The following is a 22,607-nucleotide window of genomic DNA, read 5'->3' as shown; positions in this document are numbered from 1 at the left end:
TATTTGAAAAATACACACAAAACTAAGTTTGATGAGAATATATTCATTTGTGGAACGCAAATAATGAGATATAAAGCAATTTTGTCAATTTATATGGGTTTGATGCTGGACATACTTTCCTCACGAGTATATGCTCCTGGCCATTCTCTACTCAAACAGCTCAAAAACTATGTCAATATAAAGCCTAGTTTCCACTTTTAACAGACCAAAATATCTGTCATATTTTTCCTTGTTCAATACATGCATATGCAGAAGTTTACAATAGGAAAATTCATAAGAAAGTTCATATTTTATCCTCACAGGAGTTTGAAAAGGGACTATATCCAAAATGGGTATCAAAAAGTTATACACCTAAAAGAAAAAAGAAAATAAAAAGGCCATATATGCAGGAAAAGGGGAATGTGATAGGAATAGATATCCAAGGAGATATTGAGAGAGTGATGTAGTTCCTACTGATCATTTACTAAGCAGTCAAATTTTCAAGCGGAAATTATTAAAATGAAATATAATTAGCAGTGTGCAGAGATGTTGTAAATTTTACCATGAGAAAGCTGGTATAAACATAGGAGTCCTGCATAATTGTTATAACAAACGGATACTCAGAAGTAAATGACAAAGCCCTTTGAAGAGTCCTTTCCACTTCCTCCTCTGTGACAGGTCGTCGCTGTGATATGAAAGCTCCTATCCTAAAAATAGCTGCCAGAAAGAACATATATAAGAGGCTAAGATATTGCAAGAACCAGTGAGGACATGAATGCGAGAGCTTACATCTCTGTCGGCAAGCACTTTCTTCAGACTTTACCAATGCCAGGGTACCACTAGATTTCCTTGATGTGCTCCCTTTAGTTGACTGAGGACTACATCTTGACACTGCCACACGTAAATCCAACATAAAACACCAAATTGTCAATGTATAGACTTTACACTTTGTTTGGAGGGAGGAATAGGTTACCTTGACCACTCTGACAACATAACTTGACCTGTTTATTGATTTTAGAGCATCGAAGAGAAAATGCAGCAGTTTTATGTATGCTTTCCCCATTCCTATGAATTGGTGTGTCTCTACTGAAACTGCTAGAGAGAAGAGGTGAATATGACTCGTACTCTTGTTTCGGAATGACTAGATCTTTACATTCCAGGGTAGGATGATCTACAAACATCAAAATATCTAAAAACTCAGGCAATCAAAGCAAAGAGAACCAGGCGTTATAGGAAGAAGTAAAAAAAAATCAACCTTTTCCACCATCCGAGACCAACCTGGTACCTTTTGGGGTTGCTTCAGCTCCAGAGTCCAAACTAAGATGGGCTACAAACATCAAACGCTTCAAATTAGGCAAAAAAAAAAAATCTACTATTTCTCAGCTGTGCTTGTCTCAGAGCTTTCTTGTATATTAGAAAGCCCCAGAATTCGAACTACATGACACCAAAATGCGCCAAGAATATGCAGAATAGATGAGATCAAGCTGGCTACCACTAATTATGCTCACTAATAAAATCAAGGTTTCCGTAGTATAAGTTGAAAATTATTTTCAAGGGGAAAAGGAAAAGGACCATACCCTCTCCACAAATCGAACTTGACTTCGATCTTTTTGAGTTTGATTGGTCGACTTCAGACTGAAGTTGTTTCCTCTTCTTATAGGAACCATTTACATCAAACAGATTATTACTCCCCCTACTCCTCTTCAGAAACCCGTTCAATCTCCTATTTGTGAAATGAATCAAAGGCTTGTTGTCCTCCTCCTCCTCATCTTCCTCCGTTTCCTTCGATTCCTCGCTGTCTTCAAAAAACTCGGTATCTTCTTCTATGCTCGGTCTCGCGAGAAAAGCCTTCTTTTTCTCACAAGCCGTCGAGTCAAACACCAAAACTTTAAACCTTGAATTCCCATTATAACGAAAAACCAAGAAATCTCCGACAGCCAGAGATTGATCCGCAACAAATTCCTTCCACCCGTCTTCAAACACGAACCCGTCACAATCCTTAACCAAACCTACTTTCCAAATGCCCCCACTTTGGCCCTTTAAATAAACAATCTTGCTAGATTCAACCTCAATACGCTCCCGAAACGCCGAGGGAATCCTCTAAACAATCCAAAACTTCATCAAAATCTAAACTTTAACAAAGAACGACGATCAAGACCAAAAATTTAATAGAACCCCTAACCGCACGAGGCAAGGAGAGAGCAGTTACCAGATAATTCGACGATTGATCGGGGAAGAAGACCTTGAAGAAGTAGCGAGGCGTCGATTTCGCCATTAGAGAGCAGAGACCGTTGGATCGATCTCTCAATCTCTTGATTCTCCTCCTCCTCCGCAGGCTATTGAGGATCCTGGGGGGGTCAACGAAGACTTTTAGTTAGCTTCGAGGCTCTAAAACCCTAGAGCGAGGGTTTAGGATATGAAATCAGTGAATAAGAAATTGGACAGGAGTTCCAACACTCCTCAGTGAAGATCGAGTGACGTGACAAGTGTAGGTACACTGCCAAAAAAAAAACGCTTCAGGTCTTTTCAGCCGCTTGTCATTTTTTACCCTTGTTGTTTTCACTTTTTTTAACTTTTTGACGTTAATACTGGTTTTACCTTCTCGCCTGCATGCGACCACGAGCCACTAGAAAAAGATTCTCCCTGACTTCGAGGTCAGAAAGAGGATGGTAGGGTTTGTTTTCATATTTTGGCAATCAGTTTGTTTGGCTTAAAAAAAAAAGAAAGAAGAAAATCAAAGAATAAGAAATCTATTTCTTAAAAAAATTATTTTATGGTTGTTTGGTTGGCTAAAAAAAAAGAAAATCAAATAATAGGAGATGAGATGAGATGAGTTGTCACCATATTATTGGATGATTAGGAGGCGGCAATTAGAGAGATTACCAAGTAAAATATATTGTTATGGACGATCACGGCCCCTCGGTTCTCATAAGTTATTTTCAAGTAATCTCCCCGATTGCTATTTCTACTCTTGATAGGAGGGACTAGTTTGAAAATAACTTAAGTAATTGGAGGAACTAATAGCAATTTCAATGATTTGAGGAACTATTTCAAAAATAGCTTAAGATTCGAGGGACATAATAGAAAGCTTAATGATTTGAGGTGCTAATTAAAAGTAAGAAAGATTTAAGGTGCTAATATCGAAAAAGAACCCACCGTTCATGTTCGACAGAGGAGTATCTAATGAGTCTCATGATTTTTTTGAGATAGGATGGTATCTCAGTAGAATCATTGTGTATGTGTTTATTGGTTCTACTCAATTATCTCTAGTTGGACGTAGAGATAATTATAACTCGCATAATGTTAATTTTGATTAAATATTAACCCATTTTGAGTTAGATTATTGAGTAGCTCAGAAAATTTGTTGGACTCGTTTTATAAATTCATATTTTGATTGACCTGTTTTAAACTAAACATGAATTGGAAATCGATATTAAAAAGTCTGATTTATTTTGTTACTTATTTTTCAAACTAGGGGTTAATTTCACTTTAATACCCTAATGTTTTATTTATTTTTAAAATTTTACCTAAACAATACCCTAAAGTTTATCAGCTCAAAAAATACCCTAAAGTTTCACAAACTTTTAACCTGTCTTATTTTTACTTAGATACCCCAAAGTATCAATCTATTTGTCATTATTGATGGCGTCATCCAAAATTCATTATATTTTTCTATCAAAATTGTATCATGTGATTAGCATGTAATATATTTAGATAATTATACACCTCTGATGGGATATCCCATTTCTAATAGAATTGCACAAAGTATAATCAAGCAAATGCTCATCATGCATGCTTAAAACATAATACTTGCAAGTATGTAGTGGAGAATAGTTTTCCATGAGAGGTGTGTAATAGAAAAATATAACAAAATTTTCGCAATGGAATCAAGGTGAAAATAGGGTTAATTTTTTTTGGCATCAAAGTATTGAAAGAACTTTGGGGTTATCACGATTAAAAATAAACATTTTACCTTTTAGCTTTCAAGATAGGGTATGCTAATTTTATTTAAAGTTATTGCATGAATCACGTGATGAAATTGTACTTTTATACTTCTAGATTAACAATAAATCCCTCTATTATTTCTTCCTTAAATTGAAATATTTTCAAAGTTAGGATTGAATAATAGCAAAAATAACCAAAGTTTAACAATATTTGCAACATTAATAGAAAAAACTAAATTAATTAAAAGAAAGAATAAACAAGAAAATATTTTGCCAGAATGTAATTAATGGTAATGTATAGATGGTATACTGAAGTTAGAAAAGTATCAAAATTAAAAATCGATGAAACTTTATAAGGTATAAAAATACAATTAAGCCAAAAAATTAGTATATCTACTACTCTTAACTTAAAAGCAAAACCTTGAAATAACTATTCATGCTATAGTAAAAAAGAATTCTTTTTTACGGTATGACTGTTCATGCTATAATTTTTCTAAAGCTTAATAACACTGTTCATGTTACTATACTTTTGTCCATTTGCCCCCGTTCAAGCCAAAGTGGAATTTTATAACCTAAAATTACTGTTCATATCTCTTTTTTAAAATAATTTGATCATTTATCTGACATTTCACATGTACATATTTTTCTAGCTCTATTAAAGAAAAATGATAAAACTTGTTAATTAATATATTATTTTATTAACTAGTTTAAAGATTCACTCTATAAATATTAGTAAAAAATTCATCGAGCTTTTATAAAGGATGAATTTTCATTTTTTTGACACTTTCTAAAATTTGTTTAGCATTCTCGACCTATTTTGCGACTAATTACTAATTTCGACCCAGTTTTTAGCCACCTGGCCGAAATTGATAAATAAGTGCTACGAACTACACAATTGAGAATCATGTATAGTTTAGCAGAAAATTAAGGTGCATGAGATTCTCAATCCAATGTAGTTTAGAACTCTAATAACTCAATCCCATGTAGCTAGTTTATAACATAGAAACTACGAATGATTCATAATTTCATGCAATTGGCTGAGTGGTTAGCCCTAACAGAGTTAAGAGTTCAATAACTCTAATGGTTTTGATTTTAAATATTGTGATGACCAACATCAAATTTTTTTCTTTTAAAATTTATTTATTCAGAAGTTAAACATCAAAAATAATCTAAAATTCAAACAATGGCCTTTCAACTCATAATTTAACTCTCAAGCTGTTAACTACTAAACAAGCTACACAAGATTGTGAATTTTATATAGTTTAAATGTTATTGTAGGTGTGAAATTTGATTTCCCGAAATGGTGATTTCGTTTGTATTGATAAGAACAGCTTATTACAAATTAATGAATCAAAGTTATAACAGAAGCGGAGGGAAAGCCCTCATTGTTTAACATGGGGTCTTTGGTAACGATAGGATGCCTCCCTCGGTGTTGGAACCGGGTTTGCTTCCCTTAGACTATCCGAATGGAGTTGCAGGAGAGCTTCAGTATGCAGTAGAAGCTCGTACCGATCGAGTTCGAGTTCCCGAGCTTAGTGGCTATCAAGGGTGAAAGCTGAAAGAAGTTGCTACAGTGTAAGGACGATGTAAAGAGCGGGTCGCCAGCCAACTGAGAAGTGAGCTAATCACCCGAAGAGCAAGCCTCAGCGAACTTGTGAGGAAGCGACCCTCTTCACGTAGTCAGGAGTGACTCTTAAATAGGGAAGAAACAACATGATCACGCCCTTGAATCATATGATGTGACCATGCACTGTTGAGAGATGCCATACCTCTCACTTGTATTGTGAGCGGCTGCTTGATGGGCTCGGAGCACTGTACTCCTCCCCTTCACGTCGCGGGAAATGGGAAGACCCATCCATGTGCGTGACATCATAGTCGCCGGGTACTCTGGTGAGTTTAGCGAGTTTGTTGATCGTCTGGCTGATTGCTAGGACGTGCAGACGAGCTTAGCGCTTGAGTGAACTTGACTCGTGCAGGCGAGTCAAGTATGCAGGCGAGCTTCTGATCGTCTGGTCGTGCGAGTGAGCTTGGCGATTACGTGAATTTGACTCGTACTGGCGTGTCAAGCACGCGAGCGAGCTTCGTTCGTGTTGGCGAACTCAACTCTTGAGTGGGCTTGACTTGTGCCGGCGAGTCAAGCATGTAGACGAAATCGAGCTCTTGATGGCGGGCTTGACGATTAGAGCGAGCTTGTCTGGTTCTTATGGGTGCGGGCGTACTCATAAAGGCGGACTTTTAGGTCTTCCTCTTGTCAAGGCAATTTTTATAGCCTATAGTTATAAACTACACGGGGTTCTCAATCTCATCTAGTTTAGTAGAGGTTTGAACTACACGAGATTGAGAATCCTGTGAGTGTAATTTTCTGCTATTAACTATACCGGATTCTCAATCTTGTATATTTTTTTTACGAGTGCTGCTACGGGGACCCAAAATATGGGACCAATGGAGGGGACATGTGATGTGTCCCCTCCCTATTGCATAATGAGTTGGCATGAGTTGGCATGATCAACTCATTATGCAATAGGGAGGGGACACCTCACATGTCCCTTCCCTTGGTCCCATATTTTGGGTCCTTAAATCATTTTTCATTTTTACAGTTATTTATCATTTTCGACACAGTTTCAGCCGGGTGGGTGAAATTAGATCGAAAATGATAAATAAGTACCAAGTGGGTCGAATATGCTAAATAAATTTAAAAAATGGTAGAAAATAAAAATTTGTCCTTTTATAAATAACTATACTATTATACTATGCATAAAAATCATATTATCAGAATTAATACTAGTGCATTCTACGCGACAACTAATTATAAAATTATAAAACCCCAAAAAAGGGGGGAAACGATTTAGTGTTTCTTCTCTTTGCTGCCCATTACTTCGGGATCGCTACGAGAAGCGCGATGGCGACGCACGATGATTCCAGATCTCCTCAAAAGAAAGCAGCGGATGATATCCCCATCTACAGTGCAGAGAATCTCCAAAGCAACATGAAATCGATCTACTACAGGTCTCTCCTCAAACCCTAAAGATTCCATCTTTTCTACTACTCGTTTTGTTCTTCGATTAATTTTTGAACTTTTTTTAAAGACCCGAAGTTGTGCTAGAAGCTCAAATTTGGATGATGTGAGATCTGACAGGACTAAGCTAATTTTCAAAATCTTAATTTTTAGTTTCAATTTTCCATCTGAGACGGAGATAACAAGAAAATGAATAAATGAAGATAAAAATGCTTCCTTTTCCATCGTTAGATAAGAAAAGGTTGAATTATCATCCTTTAATTTGAGCAATACATCGAATTTGATCAGATGCTTAAAGTTTTAATATGGGTGTTCGTATATTGTGATAGTTGCTTATCCACTTGGCTTGAGGGCTTTTACATGTATGTGTGAGGCTTTAGGCTTATGTGGTGGAAATTTGTTGAAGAAGGTAGACACTTGTATAAGCATGAACGATTCAGTAATCATCTGCTAACCGAAAACACTTTCTCCTGTCATTCTTCGTGACTCTTGTAAGATTAAACATAACCAAGTTTGGGGAAATGTGGGTAATGTGTTATGTTGCAACTTCAGGCTTGACCCTTCTTTGATTGAACCTGAAGCATAGCTTTTTGTACTTGAACATCAAGGTTTCTTGATGAAAATGCATGCAACATGCATTTGAAATGCTGAGAGTTTTGTTACCTCTCTTAATGTTACTTTATGGCAATAATATGCTTGCTTTATTGTTTATTAACACCTTTAAGGAGAAGGGTCTTCATAGTGAGTGAAGAGAAGTAAACATGTGTTCAATATGTCTCGAGGAATAAGTAGTCTGCTTAAGAATGGCTGTGTCAACTAGATATTTCCACCAGCCTTTTTGGTGATTCAGTCAAGGTCTTCCTCCTTTCATTAGTTGTTTGCAGCTTATGTCATTTGTGGACAAATGCCATCAAGAGGAAATTACATTTATCTCAACGTGGATCTAAGGATTGAAGAGTAGAACTATAAGATTGGTTCTGATCCCTAATCTCTTATGTGAGGCTAGTTGAGATATCAGTTGTTCTTTGTTTGTGTTTCTAAAATTTGATAACAGGACAGAAATTTCACTGATCACGTTGAAGCATTACATTAAGCCCACAATATTTTGTTTAGCTTAGTGAACTGTATCTCGAGCAATCAATATGGTGTCTTGTACCATGTAACTTTTGCAACCTTGAATAATAGGCATCGATGATGTAGAAGAGCATAATTTTTTTTGGTCAAATCAAAGTACTACCTCTAACCTTTGGAGAAGAAGATTCCTTCTGTGCAAGTTCCTCCTGTTCTGTGCTCCACAATAACCATAGGAATACTAGATCAAACGTTGCCTTTCATGAGTGAGTGGTTATGATAAATTGTATAAAATTATATATATAATTTTAGTGAAGATGAGTTATCACACAAGAGAAAAGGTGGTCATAGTCCTCTTCCTCTTTAAAACAAGGGAAAATGATTCTAAATTTAGGTACCTTGAGAAATGAGTAAGTCTCAGATTTTATGTCTTTGGGTTTTAGAGATGTTCTTAGAAATTTGATTTCTAACACATGGATAGTTAAGCTTTTTTTGAGGCTATTCAAGACCAATAATGTGAATTTCATAGTTCCTTCATGCTAAGGACTTCGATGATATTCATCTTCTCTGTTGCATTAAGAGAGAGCCACACTTGCTTCAGTTTGCTTGTACAATCTGGAAAGCCATTAAATTTTTAGCGCTTTGATGATTTCTTGAAAAAAGGAATAAAGGCGCTTCTTTCAACATAAGCATATCAATGGAAGGTGAAGATATTGAGATTGCTAACTGATAATCTCGAACATTTCGGGACTCACTTTTGCACTTATGATTTTGCTATTGATAGCCATATCAAATGCAAAATTGGGGCAATGGGTTCCCTATCTAAAAGTGTAATCAGTTTACCCAAGGTGTGCCCCTTCAAGGAGAATGAAAAGTTTATAGACATACTAGGGTAGACATACAATCTGGCTCCCTGCTTTAACTACCATCTGTAGCCTATTTTTTTATAAAGTACATAGAGAATGAAATCCCATTTGTAGAGTCCTAGGCGTTGCAAATAAGAAGCTTAGCCCATAATACTTTCTTACACGATGAGAGGTTGAATTTGAATAAAAGTTTAGATGAGATAAATATTGTGTTGTTTGTTTAATTATTTTTTATGTAATAACATTGCACTTGCTGGCCAATGTTTCTATTATTCTTATTTATAGAGATACAACTAGGTTTAACCGGCTATCGGCTACCTACAACAACCCTCCTCTTTTATCCTAGCTTGGGATACACAGTGAAAGGATAAACAATAAGGCAAAATACTAGTGGAGTTTCTTGGACCAATGTGTCACTATTAATTTAAGCTTTGAAAGTTGTTAGATAGGTAATTTTATCTTAAGATATGACAATGACTGTGAGTGAATACAATGGACTTAGGCATTTTAGATAACTGACTCAGAAGTTGGGAGAAGAAAATTACAATTTGTTTGATTGCAAATTCTTTTGATAAATCATGTCTTTAGGATGATTTCTTTTTCCCAGGCTAATGTTCTTTTAGGATCCATATCTGTTAGGAACTCTTTATAAGTTGTGGGGAAAGTTAGCGGGCTTGACTTCTTCTGGATCTTGCAACGATATTATCTATCTAACTAAAGTTAAAGCTAACATAAGTATATGTTTGAGTGGATTACTAAGAAATTTGACAATATATATGCAATATGCACTCCAAATCAATAGCAGATGAATAACTTATTATTGGCTCTGAACATTTAGCTTACACCAACAACCTCACACAAACTTAAAACAATCGAGTGCTAACCAAACAGTGGTCTGATAACGCTTAACAATTACCAACAATGGGAAATATATTAATTAATTAATTACCTTCCCTTGCAGAAAACAAGTCGTGGTCAGGCCATATCACTCACAATTGTTGAAAAACATCAACATGTTTAACACATGCATAGTCTAACAGAAACATACTTGTTTCCATTTGTATTCATATATACTGTAAGTACTTTGGCTAAATGACATTTAAATACCACAAAGTTTCTCCGTTTTGGCACTTACCATGAACTGTTTTTTGTGGCAAATAAGTACATCAAGTTTTTAAAAAGGGTCACGCTTGTACCTTCTGTTAACCCACAAAATTAAATGGATTTTAACCCCCATTGGTTGTGATATTTACCATTCCTTTCTACCCTTCCTCTTTTTGAAAATTCTATCATTCAACTTTAAGCCTAATTCCCAAATTTACTGTAGTAACTATGTCTAGGGTTTTAAGTGCTTCTTCATGTTATGTAATTGTTGAAGAGAGGGAGATTAGGACTTGCCATTGCAAAGCAATATCAACTTTGGAAACGACTTTGACGAGGGAGAACTATGGCCAACGTTTTTTTGGGTGTCCAAACTACCGATTAAGATAAAAACGTAAATTTTTTAGTGAAAAAATAAGTCATTGTCTGCAAGCTCAAATGGTGATTAAGAAGCTATTATGTGAAAAAGAACTGTCTAAAAAAAGGGTGGATAATGGTGATGGGGAATTGAAAGTTATGGGAGATAAATTGAGGGAGAAGAAGTTGAAACTTGAAAGTGAAGTGGAGAGGAGAAATTACTTGAGAAAACAACATTAGGGTTAGAGAAAGTGAATTTGGAAAATTTGAAGTTGGATTGAGGGAGAAAGAAGAAGAATTGAAGAAGGGGTAATTTCGTCTTCTCGTCCAAAAACTAATGGTGTTAGCATAATTTCAAAGACGAGCCACTTATAGTAGGGTCATGACTCATGGTGTACAAGTGTCAAAACAACGAAACTTTGTGGTATATAAGTGCCATTTTATCCAAATACTTTTTTGACATGTAATTTGTTCAATCATTATGACATTCGGCACTAGTTTGGTAATAAACACGCACTTCAGTTTAATGGAAGGAATATATGGAAACAAGAGCTGAATACCAAAGAATTAATATCTTACATAAATGTTGAGTATGCTGACCCATGAAGGAAGTGAAATAAGTACTTGTAACCAAGGTTGCTGATAGCGGATCGCGGCGCGGCGCGGCGAGGTACCGCTAAGGCTATATCGGGCTATTGCGGCGAAATCGCGGCAAATAGCGCACAGTCAAATAGCGGTTAAATTTAAATATATTTAAATATCCTAAATAATAAGAAAATTCATAAAAAAATCTAAAATTTTAATTAGTTGTAAATTTCTTATATTATCAGTAAATAACAATTAGTAGGCTTGTTGTATGAATGAAACTATGAAGAAATTCAAGAAATATAGCATCATAATATGTGTGATAGCGGGTTTAGCCACTTTTAACCGCGAAAACCCGCTTTAAACCGCGAAAATCCGCTTTTAACCATGAAAACCCGCTTTTAACCCGCTAAAATCCGCTTTTACGTGCTATTCGAATGAATAGCGGATTTTCCGCTTAAGCCAGCCGCGAAACCCCTACGCGTAGCGCTGAAGGGTCGCGATCGCTATTTGCGCCGCTATAGTGCCGCTATTGGCCGCTATTGGCCGCTATTTACAACATTGCTTGTAACTGAACATACCTTACTAAAGACATTTGGTTGCCGACTTATACCTTAGCAAAGATACTTGCAAACACAAAACTTTAATTAATAAATTATAATGGTGGGAGTTCCTATAAATCAGATAAGTCCACAATTTTACCAAACATGATGCATGAGCTACTTCGGTTTTCCTTTTCTCTTTTTTTGTTTTGTTTTTGTTTTTGTTCTGCTATAAGAAAAGACAAGTTCTCACTGAAAGAAATGTTATATTCCCATCTAATAATTCTCTGGAAATTCTTAAGGCTATTTGAATAGCAGAGGGATTGACAATAAAAAAGAACACATTAGTTATTTTAACAGCATGCAAGTTGAAAATTTTAAAATTGGGAACAAGAAAAATGTTGGTAAGAAGATTTGGATTGGATATAATCCTGAGTGCACCAAATAAATTATTGATAAACAAATTCAAAATTGCATGATGAATATATCTAGCAGAAAAAAATACTAGTTGCTATCATGTGGAACGTTAATAGAAACATATGATTGTGGAAAATTGGGCCCTATATGCACAAACTGAGCCCAAAATTTACCAAAATAAAAATAAAAATAAAAGTTAATGGATAACGAGATTCAAAATTAATGCATATTGATTATATTGTACAAAAGATAAGCGTAAATTGCACTAACCCCTCAACAACTTTTAGCATTTTGCAATAAAACCCCAACAACTTCTTAAATCGCACTAAACCCCAATAACTATTGCACTAAAAGAGAGTCACTCTTGCTCCATTTGCTTATACAATATGGAAAACCATTCAATTTTTTAGAGCTTCGGTGATTTTATGAAAAAAGGCAATAAAGGTGCTTCTATCAACATAAGCATGGTATTAATGGAAGATGGAAGGTGCCGACATTAAGATAACTAACTGATACTCATGAACGTTTCGAGACTCACTTTTGCACACATGATATTACTATTGATAGCCACATCGAATGCAGAATTTGGGAAATGGGTTCCCTGTCTGAAGTAGAATCAGATAACCGAAGGTATGCCCCTTCAAGGGTATGAAAAGTTTATGAACATATAGGGATAGGCATACAATCTTGCGCCCCGCTTTAACTAACATCTGTAGCCTTTTTTTCGGCCCAACTACATAGAGAATGAAATCCCATTTGTAAAATCCTAGTCACTGCAAAGATGAGGCTTTGCCCATAATGCTTTCCTATAGGATGGAAGTGGAATTTGAATAAAAGTTTAGATGAGATAAATATTGTCTCATTTGTTTAATTATGTTTTGTGTAATAACATGCACTTTGCGCTGCTCGATGTTCTGTTATTCTTATTTATAGAGGTTGGCTATGTTTTACATCGAGTATGGGCTACCTAACACAACCTTTTTTTTTTCTTGGCTTGGGTCACACAATGAAAGGATAAACAATAAGACACAATACTAGCTGAGTTTCCCGGACCAATATGGCATTGCTAATTTAAGCTTTGAAAGTTGTTGGATAGTACGAGACTGACTATGTGTGAACACATGCTTTTTAGATGATCACTAGGAAGTTGGGAGGAAAATCACAACCTGTTTGGTTGCATATTCCCTTTTGATAGATCATGGTTTTAGAATCATTTCTTTTCCCAGTCTAATGTTCTTTGGGATCCATATCTTTTATGAGCTCTTTATAGGTTGTCGAGAAAGTTTGCGGCCTTGACTTATACAGGGACCATACTTTGAAAGAGCATCATAATGTCTGGAGAGAAACTTTCATCTATTGTCAAAGAAATTGGCTCTTTTGTAGTGGTCCTTGTTAAGAAGTGATTGCATGTAAGGATTTACGGCATTTATGAGAGTCATATCTGATTAGATCAGCCGTCCAGATGCTTGATTGCCTATATATTGTGACTTCTTTGTCAATTTCAGAAGACATTGAAGGATTTACCATTGCAAATCCTGAGCAATTTATTCTTTCTTTTGTCCTCTGAAACAGCCTTTAAACTATAGTGGAGATTGGAGGGTCATTGAAGCTTCTTTCTTTGGGGAATGAATTGTCTTGTCATTAGAGATGTATTAATTGTACATCCTATTGATTTTTGTTTGACGTTCCTGAGATGAGACTTGCTTTACTGTGGGAGGGCTTTCTTATGTAGTTTAACTTTTGGAAGATACTGGATGTGATCTTGAGAGTCAGGCTCCCTGCTTTGGACAGAGATCAAGGAATTGAAGATGTGTCACTCAACTTTAAAAAACTAGATGCTTTTAGCAAAGTTGATTTTTTGGGAAGAAGCAACGAGAGTTGGAAATTTGTTGGAGACACCTGTCTCAAAGATTTCCGCATGAATGTCTGCGAGGGTGCTAGGGAAAAGAACTAATCGAGGCTCCTCCTTTAATTGGAAAACTAGCATACATAATTATTTTTGGACCTATCAAGAACAAGCATTTGACAAACCAACAAGATCATTTTAGTTTCATTGTATTGTTTTTCTAATTAGTATGTCCATTGAGTGTTTATTTTGCTTTAAGTTGCAAGCATTTCATTGTTTTTTAACTCTGGAATGAATGTCTTATGAAATATTTTCTGATTCTGCAGTCGTACATTTTTATCCATCATTGGCGGAGTGGTTGCAGGAATCTGGGGAATCTCAGGCTGGACAGGCTTTATAGTTTATTTTTTGGTAATGGCTTTTGCTTCTTTGGGACTTGCATTGAAGGCTAAATTCTCTGCTCACAAATATTTTGATTCTTGGAACCGGGTCCTCTTTGATGGATTTTTTGGTGGGCTCATGGTATTCTTCAGAAACTTTACTGATTTTCCAGTTTTTCATGGTTTTAGTGCATCATATTGTCCCTATGTTCTTTTTTATATAGCTTCTTGATTATAAGTTCACTGTATGTATGTTTTACTTTAGGACTGTTTTTACTTTATTCCTGAAAGCAAGTTTGAATGTTTTTATTATCTTTTGAGTGCATGTAAATTTGAGTGCGCATTTACATGCACACCATGCATAATCTTGTAGACCCATTGTTGTAAATATGAATGCATGGAGTTATCTTGTCTGTTATGTTTTTGGGTAATTATTGCATTCAATTTATTTTAGCTAGATCATCTGGCAGTTTAACCCTCTTGGCTCCTGTCTCGCAGTGTCAGAATAGTATCAGTTAGTGCCCTCGCTTGCATTGCTTTGAAAAAGGCACTGTTTGGACTTTTAGCAAGTGGGTGAATCAAATACCTTTAACCCTCATTCCATTTTGTGGAACACTCTTTAAGAAATTAGATAATTAAACACCAGGAAAGATTGAACGGGATGCTGATTTTACTTTGTTTGCGCAGAAGTTTATAAATTCAGAGTCGCGGGATATGATGTTTTGTGTTGAAAATGCATTGTATCAGCATTGAAATACAACTGTAATGAACTTGTGGATAAGAAAACTTGAAACCTCCATCTTTTCAGTATTTTTCTCTTGTTCGTGTTAGGGGTTCAGAGAAGATTTCCATGATGGAAGAAAGAGTTGACCATATCTTAGTAAAATTATCTTGTATGTCCATGCACTTAGTTTTTGATAATTGTCTCCTCTTGAAAATTTGGGTTCATCATTGTTTAATCCAACCAAAGACCAAAGCCTTCAACTTGAAACTTAGGTTTCGTGGATTCTACTTGGGGTTTATGTAGTCAAGAGTATTGACTCCTTTTGTTAGTTTGGGCTTATTAGTGTTTTATCCAAGTAAAGCCAAAAACCTTCAGATTGAAACTTAGGTTTCATGGATTCTAATTGAGTTTGTGTAACCAAAACGCCCTTTCTGAACTTGTTTATGAGGTCTTATTGTTCACAATATCAGAAAGGGCAAATATCTAGTGTGACAAGCTGAATTGCTTTTAATATACACAATCTTTGTCTGGGAGTAGCTGTTCAACGTAGGTAGTAATAAAACTCTTCCCATAAATCTCCTTATTAAACTCTAAGCTTATAATCAGCACAAAATAACTGGAGTTCATCCGTAATCTTTTGGTTCAATTATAATTTTCTTTATATAGCGATCACATTTTTTGTGTGCATGATGTGGATATACTTTTGTTTTTTTTTATCATTAGTAGTTTATCTAATATTTTGTTGGCAATCTTTCTTTTTTGCAGTCGTTTGTGCTGTTCTGGACGTATCCTTTCAGAGTTAAGATTACATTTTCTTTCATGGATTTTATGACAGCATGTTTCTCTTTAATGTAGTTTTATAATTCTAAAATTATTTGATTTAATTCACGAATCTGGACACGATAATCTATTTTGGGATCAGATCTGAACCTGATGTGATAGATTCATAGTACCATAAACTGATAATGGTCATCACCTGTATAAATAATCTTGTGCCAGAGGCGAGACATATTAACATAATATAATGGCCCCAACTGGATTTAAAAGTGCATTTGGTTGTAAGGATTTTTGTCTTTTAACTCAAAGTTTTACCCTAACTTATTTTAAAACTGACCCACTTCCAAAATCATTCATACACCCAATAGTCTTCACCGAACTTATTTTTAAATCCAAAAACTGTATTTCAGTTCTTACATCCACAGTATTCCATAAGAAACTTGAAACTTCCAGCATACCCTTTTCTGCTCTTAAAATAACCCAGGAAAATAGCCGGTTATATATTGCACCGCCACTCAATGAAGATGCTCTCTCTCTGCCTTCGTGACCTCGCGGGTTCGTCCTACAGTATTCTGTCCTTTATTAGTTCACCCTTTGTTGTTCGCTTCTTGCTTCCTGCTCGATCCACTATTTGTCATGGGTTGTGGACATGTGGTTGTTTTGCAGTCCATCGTCCCATCCTCCGCTTCTCGACATCGTTGTGAGAAAAGATAGAGCATGTACAGGAAAGCATGTGGGCTTGGAGACTTTCCTGCAACAAGTTGGTGTTGAAGGCAGGGTTTGAAAGGTGATCATTAATTAGTAGTTAATGGGAGCTTTGAAGAGGGGGTCTGTGAGGTGTTTAGATCGTGTAAGGTTTCCAAGGGTTTGAGGATGGGAATGTAGATATGTGATCGCGATTTCTAATCACTCTTAGGTCATGTTATTTTTGCTTATTTGGAGCCCACATATTTTGTAATGTCCATTGGTCATAAATAAGAAATAATAATCTTGGAAGTTTAATTCATATTTGATGTTTGATAACAAGTTTTATGTGTAAGGGGTTGAATTTATGGTTAGAAATAATAAACTAAAATTTATTCTACGGTTAGAAGCAAAGTTTAGCTCCTTATGAGGATCCATCCATACTTCTGGCATAAGCATAAGAAGTTATACTTTTGGTATAAGGAGGTATCATATGTATAAAGAGCCATAAATTGAATAGTCAAGAATATGACATATTAAACTTTCATATATACTTTTATTATAGTTACATCTTCACATGTAATACATTTTTCTTATTATGCCTTGAAAAATTCCTTGCACATATATTCCATACTTTTAATTTCATTCTTGGAGAGACAACCGACAACGAGCTATACATTTCTCATAAAAGGCAATAGTTTTCTCATAAGGAGTTATATCTTGTAATAAGGAGCTATAGTTTTGGATAAGATGCTATAATATGTCATGAAGAGTTACACTTTGATTAGCAAAACATAGACGTATTTAACTTCCATAATTTTATTCTAGATACATTTACATATGTAGTTCATTTTTCTCATGGAACTAATACACTTTTTTTTGGCACATATACTTCACAATTTAAGTTTCTTGCTTGAAGTGACAAAATCCATAAAAAGATATACTTTTCATATAAAAAGCTATATTTTTCTCAGAAAGAGCTAGAATTTTCCTGTAGGTAGTTATAATTTGCATTAAGGAACTATACTTCTACTATAATGAGGTACAATATCTCTCGTAAAGAGCTACAATTTGCACAACTTAGATCAGGATATATTAAGCTTCTGTATTTTTATTATGGTTGCATCTACATTTGTGACACCTTTTTCTTGTTGTACGCTGACAGTTCTTTGCACATATATTTTACACTTCTAATTTCTTGGAGAGACGAGACTCGTAAAGAGCAATACTTTTCGATAAACAACTATATTTTTCTTGTAAGGACTTATACTTTGCATGAAAGTATGAAACAGCTATACTTCGGATATAAGGAGCTACAATATGTCATAAAGAGCTAGATTTTGTTTTGATATATACATGAGGATTCTTGTGCAAAATGTAAGGAGTTTTAAGCCTATCAAATTTTGGGTATAATTATGTCATAAAAATGCTATATATATTTCCATTAGTTAGAAAAAATGCTCTTTTGTATACAGTGGCATAAAAAGTATTATATTTTTTCATCGGGTATTTACTCAAACACCTAACGGGCAATATCAAAGTCATCACATTTCGTTTTAAGAACTTAGGCTAAGGTTCAAAGGTCAAAGTATATTTTGAGGGTCTTGGGGACGAGGAAAATATCGGATTTGATTTTATCCACGAGCATGCAGTAGAAAGCAGACAGGACATAGACTCATCACTAGGGGTGGCATTCAACTATTGTTTGGTCGTAATGAGAACACCTTCTTTCATTGGGCGATTTTATTGAACGGGTTGTGGGTTGAGTGCAGAGAGAACAGGGCGTTGTCGGGATCATAGGTGGCAAGTTCAACTTTGAGAATAGTGGTGTGAGCACGGATTTAGCAGTGGTAAGGGTTAGAGGGGAACTGGTGGAGCATGAGGAGGTGTTAGGTCCCACTAGAAGCGGAGGGAGAAGAGAGGTTAGAGGTTTACTGAGAAGTGAGTAAAGAGGAGGAGAGAATGAAGAAGACAAGATGGTATTTTGGGTTTTCAACTTTTTTGAGTAAAACAATGTACAAATGCTTTGTATTTGATACTTTGGGTTTAAAAATAAGTTGAGTGGGGACTATTAGGTGTACGAGTGGTTTTAGAAGTGGGTGGGTTTCTAAATATGTTGGAGTAAAACTTTGGGTTAAAAGACAAAAACCCCTTGATTGTAATGCTCATATCTTGAGCACTAGTGAATGTTTGTCACTTGCTCAAACTAGGTTGAGATACCTTAATCATTACAGAACAAAAAGCATATACAATTAGATTAAAGTTTTTTGAGGTTGAATGCAATGCTTAGGAGATGCTATGCAAACGCTTTCCAGTGTGACATAAACTTGGAATAACTTCTTACGAATTTAGCGATGATTAAGAATACAATCTCTACAGATCCGATAAGAAAAAACCAATTAAAGTAAACTCTGGATCTAAAGTAAACTTTTCTTTAGTTTATGGGATTAGGTTAAATAAGTTTTAAGACATTTTAATGTTAATACACATTTTTTGAACTTGCATGAGTGGCCTAACCAACATTTTCTAGGATTTTTGTATGTTTCGTGGAAGCCAGCTTTTGCGAGGGTTAGATGAAATGGTTCACTAGTTAAGTTTCATCAATATAATTATTTTCATATTTAGTCCTGTTGACTGTTTAGCTAAACCTATGGGAATCCATTGAAAACACAAATATTCACGAAGATCTGAGCTTAAGACTTTCCAGTCTGACAAAACAGAGACTTTAGCAATTCAATTGATTTAAATATCATCGACATCGACTCTTTTTTTAGTTTTGGCATTTCACTAATACTATATTTGGCATTATGGATTAAACACGCTGTGTTTTTAGCTTCAAGAATTTTTTTCCTTAACGCCATATACAGATTTGCCTATGATATTGTTCACATATTTTAAGTGAATGGAGCATCTAGCTGCGGAGCTGATGGATGGAGCTTATAGAACTAAAAGATCTGTTGCATTAATGCAGTTTCTTCCTTTAGTCACAATTATGGGCTGCTAGAAGCAACCATAACGCTGTAGATTAGTATGCACAAACCTTTTGATTTCAAAATCTAAGATGTTGTATAATCTTTGGTCGTTTAAGTTATTGCTTTGGTGATTGAGACTCCACACTTGCGTGATAGATCACATGACTCTTATAAAGTGGATTTTTTATGAGGTATTCAGGCATTTATCCTGATATTCTGCTGCTTGTCTTGTTCTTGTGAATTGATGTTTTTAGTTCTTAGTTTTTTTTAATTGCGCTTTTGACACATATGGGAATCGAATCTAGGCCCCCAACGTGGGAGCAAGCGGCTTTGTCATGTGATGTACTAGTCCGCCGCGATGTTTCTAGTTTTTAGTATTGTGCAGTTTTTCAGTATTGTGCAATTGTGGAAGTTGTGTAAGCCAATGTTTACATAAACTTCACCACGATGCAGTTTTGATCCAAAGTAAGTAGTGTCTCTTTCAATAACATTTCTATGTTCCTGCTTTTGACTATTTACCCATGAATTTTTAACTTTGAATAATTTTTTTTTAAAAAAATTAGCATGAATTTCTAATTGAACAAATTTTTACTGTAGACCCAAATAAACTTTTAATTACCAAAATCGACTGTTTTTTTTTAATTACTAAAATCGACCCGTTTTATGCCACGTAGGCTTAATCTCGTTTCCTAATTAGTCGGGGTTGTTAACCCCGACTGTTTAGGAGTTGTTAAATCCTAATTAGAAGCTTTAAAACCCGATTTGTAATACCCTAAACAGTCGGGGTTGGCAACCCCGACTAATTAGGAAACGGGATTAAGCTTACGTGGCATAAAACGGGTCGATTTTGGTAATTAAAAAAAAACGGTCGATTTTGGTAATTAAAAGCTCATTTGGGTCTACAGTGAAAATTTGTTCATTTCTAATTCTGTTCGCTGTTACGTGTTTGACGATTGATGAGAGAATGCTCATGAGAATGTTTGAAATATTAATACACGTGTGTATAGAATATGCATAGTAATGACATGCAGATTCATCTGTATTAGGATTCGATGTATTTTGAATCCTCCAATTTCCACTGCGGACATGTTATTTCATCTATCCTCAGCTATCTTTTGAAGAAACTTGGAGGATGACTTTTTTTTTTAAATTACGGGAAGTTTTTTTTGAACAAATTTTCACTGTAGACCCAAATGAACTTTTAATTACCAAAATCGACTGTTTTTTTTTAATTATCAAAATCAACCCGTTTTATGCCAGGTAGGCTTAATCTCGTTTCCTAATTAGTCGGGGTTGACAACCCCGACTGTTTAGGAGTTGTTAAACGTCAATTAGAAGCCTTAAAACCCGATTTGTAATACCCTAAACAGTCGGGGTTGGCAACCCCGACTAATTAGGAAACAGGATTAAGCTTACGTGGCATAAAACGTGTCGATTTTGGTAATTAAAAAAAACGGTCGATTTTGATAATTAAAAGCTCATTTAGGTCTACAGTGAAAATTTGTTTTTTTTTCTTTTTTTACCGTACTTTCATATAGTAGAAAAATAGAACGTACAGACAAAAGCCCATATTAGAGCTTATGACTCACACGTAACCAATGGTGCTGCAAAAGTAGGGAGATGGCCTTCACCTAGAAAATAATAAAAGAGCAAAAATATTAGCCCAACATATTAACAGACTCCTGAAGAAAGTTAGCTACCTCTGTCATAAGCCGTTGAGTTTCTCTAGGCAACTCCCGACTGATGGAAAGGCGCAAGCATATTTCCCCCAGGGAGTGACCCATGCTTGGATGAGGAATCAGCAGCAGCATTGCCTTCACGAAAACAGTAGATAACGATGCGCCTCTTGCCAACAATGGTTCAGCTGCCAAAGCGGACATCGCTTCCCAACCTAAGGATACAAGAGTCTTAGAATCAGGTCGTCAAGAAATTAGTTTCGTCCGATGGCTAATGCATGAGCCTCACCCTGAAGGCTGGTACCGCAACCCACGGGCCCAGCAAACGCGCACAAGAGCTCACCTTTGTGATTGTGATCGCGAACGACACCACCCACCCACCGCGAGCTGATCACCACGGCAGGAGCCATCCACATTCAAACCGAAGGAGTTGACCAACGACGGATACCAAGCAACAGAAAAGGTTCTCTTGATGTGGGGGGGCCCTTACCCTTGATACCAATCCGCGACAAAGAATCAACGCCAGACTTTTGAGGATCTCATCAAAGGCTTTATAGGATGGTCAATACGTCGCAAGGAGTCAGTACCCGCCAGTCTAGCATGTAAAAACCCCTTAGGACACGCCATCATAGACACAATTATTTCTGAAACTCCGGATTCGACTGCAAATGGCTATGCACGTAAGCCTACCTATCGTAGAGAAGTGAGATTTGCCTTTGCATTTCGTAATGACTGAGCAAGCTCACTTTGAATAAACAGATGGTTTAGAGATTCAACCCGGTGATGAGTGCGTCAAACACATGTGGAAGCCATCGAAATGCCACTGCGTTGAGCCAAAGAGTCAAGGGATAAATGAGAGAGCAAGATGAAACTCAGGAATCCATCTATCCAAACAAAAAGATGAATTACATTCGCCCACGGTCTAACTTCATTTCCACCGAAAGGGAGACTTCTTGACAAAACCCGACTAGGGGATGGCCCCCCCCCACCCCCCTCTCTCCCTATACATCATAATATGAAGAGATAATTTCAATTATAAATTTATACTGTTAAAAAAATTTGAATTGTTTAGACAATGAATTATTTTGTAACCAAAGGAAAATATTACCTTACCAAAAAGTTCAATATTTACGAAATACAGAATATCAGACATATAAATTCTTTTAAAATATTTGATAAATATTCAATAAACATTCGATAAGAATTCAACGGAAATTTGAGAAGATTATTTGATTTAATATCTCAAATATTCTATTTAATTTGAATTTTTTTGATTATAGTACGAGAACCATGTGGTTTAGGCGAAGCTATTCAAAACCCGACCCGTTAGCACCGTTGAAGAAGCGAGTCGAGGCCCAAACAGCGCAACCCCTGATCAGTCCCGCCCGTTCTTTTCTTTTCTGCGCTCTTTGATCGTCAATAGGGTGAGCTTCCAAAATTTTCTCTTTGAATTTTATTTCGTTGTTTATTTATTTTCCAATATAAATTCGATCTAGGTTTTTATTCTAATTGTAGCTACGAATTCTTATTTTGGTTTCGTAAATGAAATTATGTTAGTTTATTGTTCAAATTCATCTTATGTGCCTTCTTTTTGACGAACTAGGGTTTTATATTTTCAATTTTTTTTTAGAATAATTAGTGAGAGAAGAGGCATGTAATTTGAAATTTTC

The 22,607-nt window shown here is 35.7% G+C and overlaps 3 protein-coding genes across 8 annotated transcripts in view; 2 read left to right on the top strand and 1 right to left on the bottom strand.

The window, feature by feature from the left end:
- Positions 1-2,476, bottom strand: part of LOC109841677 (B3 domain-containing protein Os11g0197600-like) — a 6,507-nt gene extending 4,031 nt beyond the window's left edge. The window contains exons 1-6 of one of the 2 annotated variants that reach the window (XM_020411276.1): positions 2,189-2,476; positions 1,557-2,079; positions 1,265-1,306; positions 953-1,150; positions 769-870; positions 542-696 (exon numbers count right to left, since the gene is read on the bottom strand). In XM_020411276.1, the coding sequence (XP_020266865.1) occupies positions 542-696; positions 769-870; positions 953-1,150; positions 1,265-1,306; positions 1,557-2,079; positions 2,189-2,254 (1,086 nt within the window). In that variant the 5' untranslated portion in view covers positions 2,255-2,476. Of the gene's footprint in view, positions 1-541; positions 697-768; positions 871-952; positions 1,151-1,234; positions 1,307-1,556; positions 2,080-2,188 lie in introns of both variants that reach the window. The other variant, XM_020410836.1, reaches the window with a different exon arrangement.
- On the top strand, positions 6,759-19,482 carry LOC109840376 (ER membrane protein complex subunit 6). Of its 2 annotated transcripts, none has more exons than XM_020409363.1 (4): positions 6,759-6,929; positions 14,051-14,246; positions 15,594-15,626; positions 16,272-16,334. In XM_020409363.1, exons 1-4 carry the CDS (start codon positions 6,823-6,825, stop codon positions 16,317-16,319), a joined length of 384 nt encoding a protein of 127 aa, XP_020264952.1. In that variant the 5' UTR covers positions 6,759-6,822; the 3' UTR covers positions 16,320-16,334. The 2 variants fall into 2 exon arrangements, with proteins under 2 accessions (XP_020264952.1, XP_020265635.1); XM_020410046.1 differs by lacking the exon at positions 16,272-16,334 and adding an exon at positions 19,157-19,482 and having other exon boundaries at positions 6,763-6,929; positions 15,594-15,613.
- The window catches only part of LOC109838380 (sm-like protein LSM8), a 17,879-nt gene continuing 17,563 nt past the window's right edge, over positions 22,292-22,607 (top strand). For 3 of the 4 annotated variants that reach the window (XR_002246596.1, XM_020407761.1, XM_020407304.1), the window contains exon 1: positions 22,293-22,361. The gene's annotated coding sequence lies outside the window, so the exon portion shown is untranslated. Of the gene's footprint in view, positions 22,362-22,607 lie in introns of all 4 variants that reach the window. The other variant, XM_020408319.1, reaches the window with a different exon arrangement.

Source organism: Asparagus officinalis, chromosome 1, assembly GCF_001876935.1.
Source record: "Asparagus officinalis chromosome 1, Aspof.V1, whole genome shotgun sequence".
NCBI lineage: Eukaryota > Viridiplantae > Streptophyta > Magnoliopsida > Asparagales > Asparagaceae > Asparagus > Asparagus officinalis.
Note: the sequence above shows the minus strand (reverse complement) of the source record. Positions and strands in the feature narration are given on the sequence as shown.

Bases quoted from the DNA above. Each gene is read 5' to 3' on its own strand.
- LOC109840376 (XM_020409363.1), top strand. From the start codon at position 6,823: ATGGCGACGCACGATGATTCCAGATCTCCTCAAAAGAAAGCAGCGGAT. The intron at 6,930-14,050 runs GTCTCTCCTCAA...CTGATTCTGCAG, and splicing joins ATGAAATCGATCTACTACAG to TCGTACATTTTTATCCATCA. The intron at 15,627-16,271 runs GTTAAGATTACA...GTTGTTTTGCAG, and splicing joins TCTGGACGTATCCTTTCAGA to TCCATCGTCCCATCCTCCGC.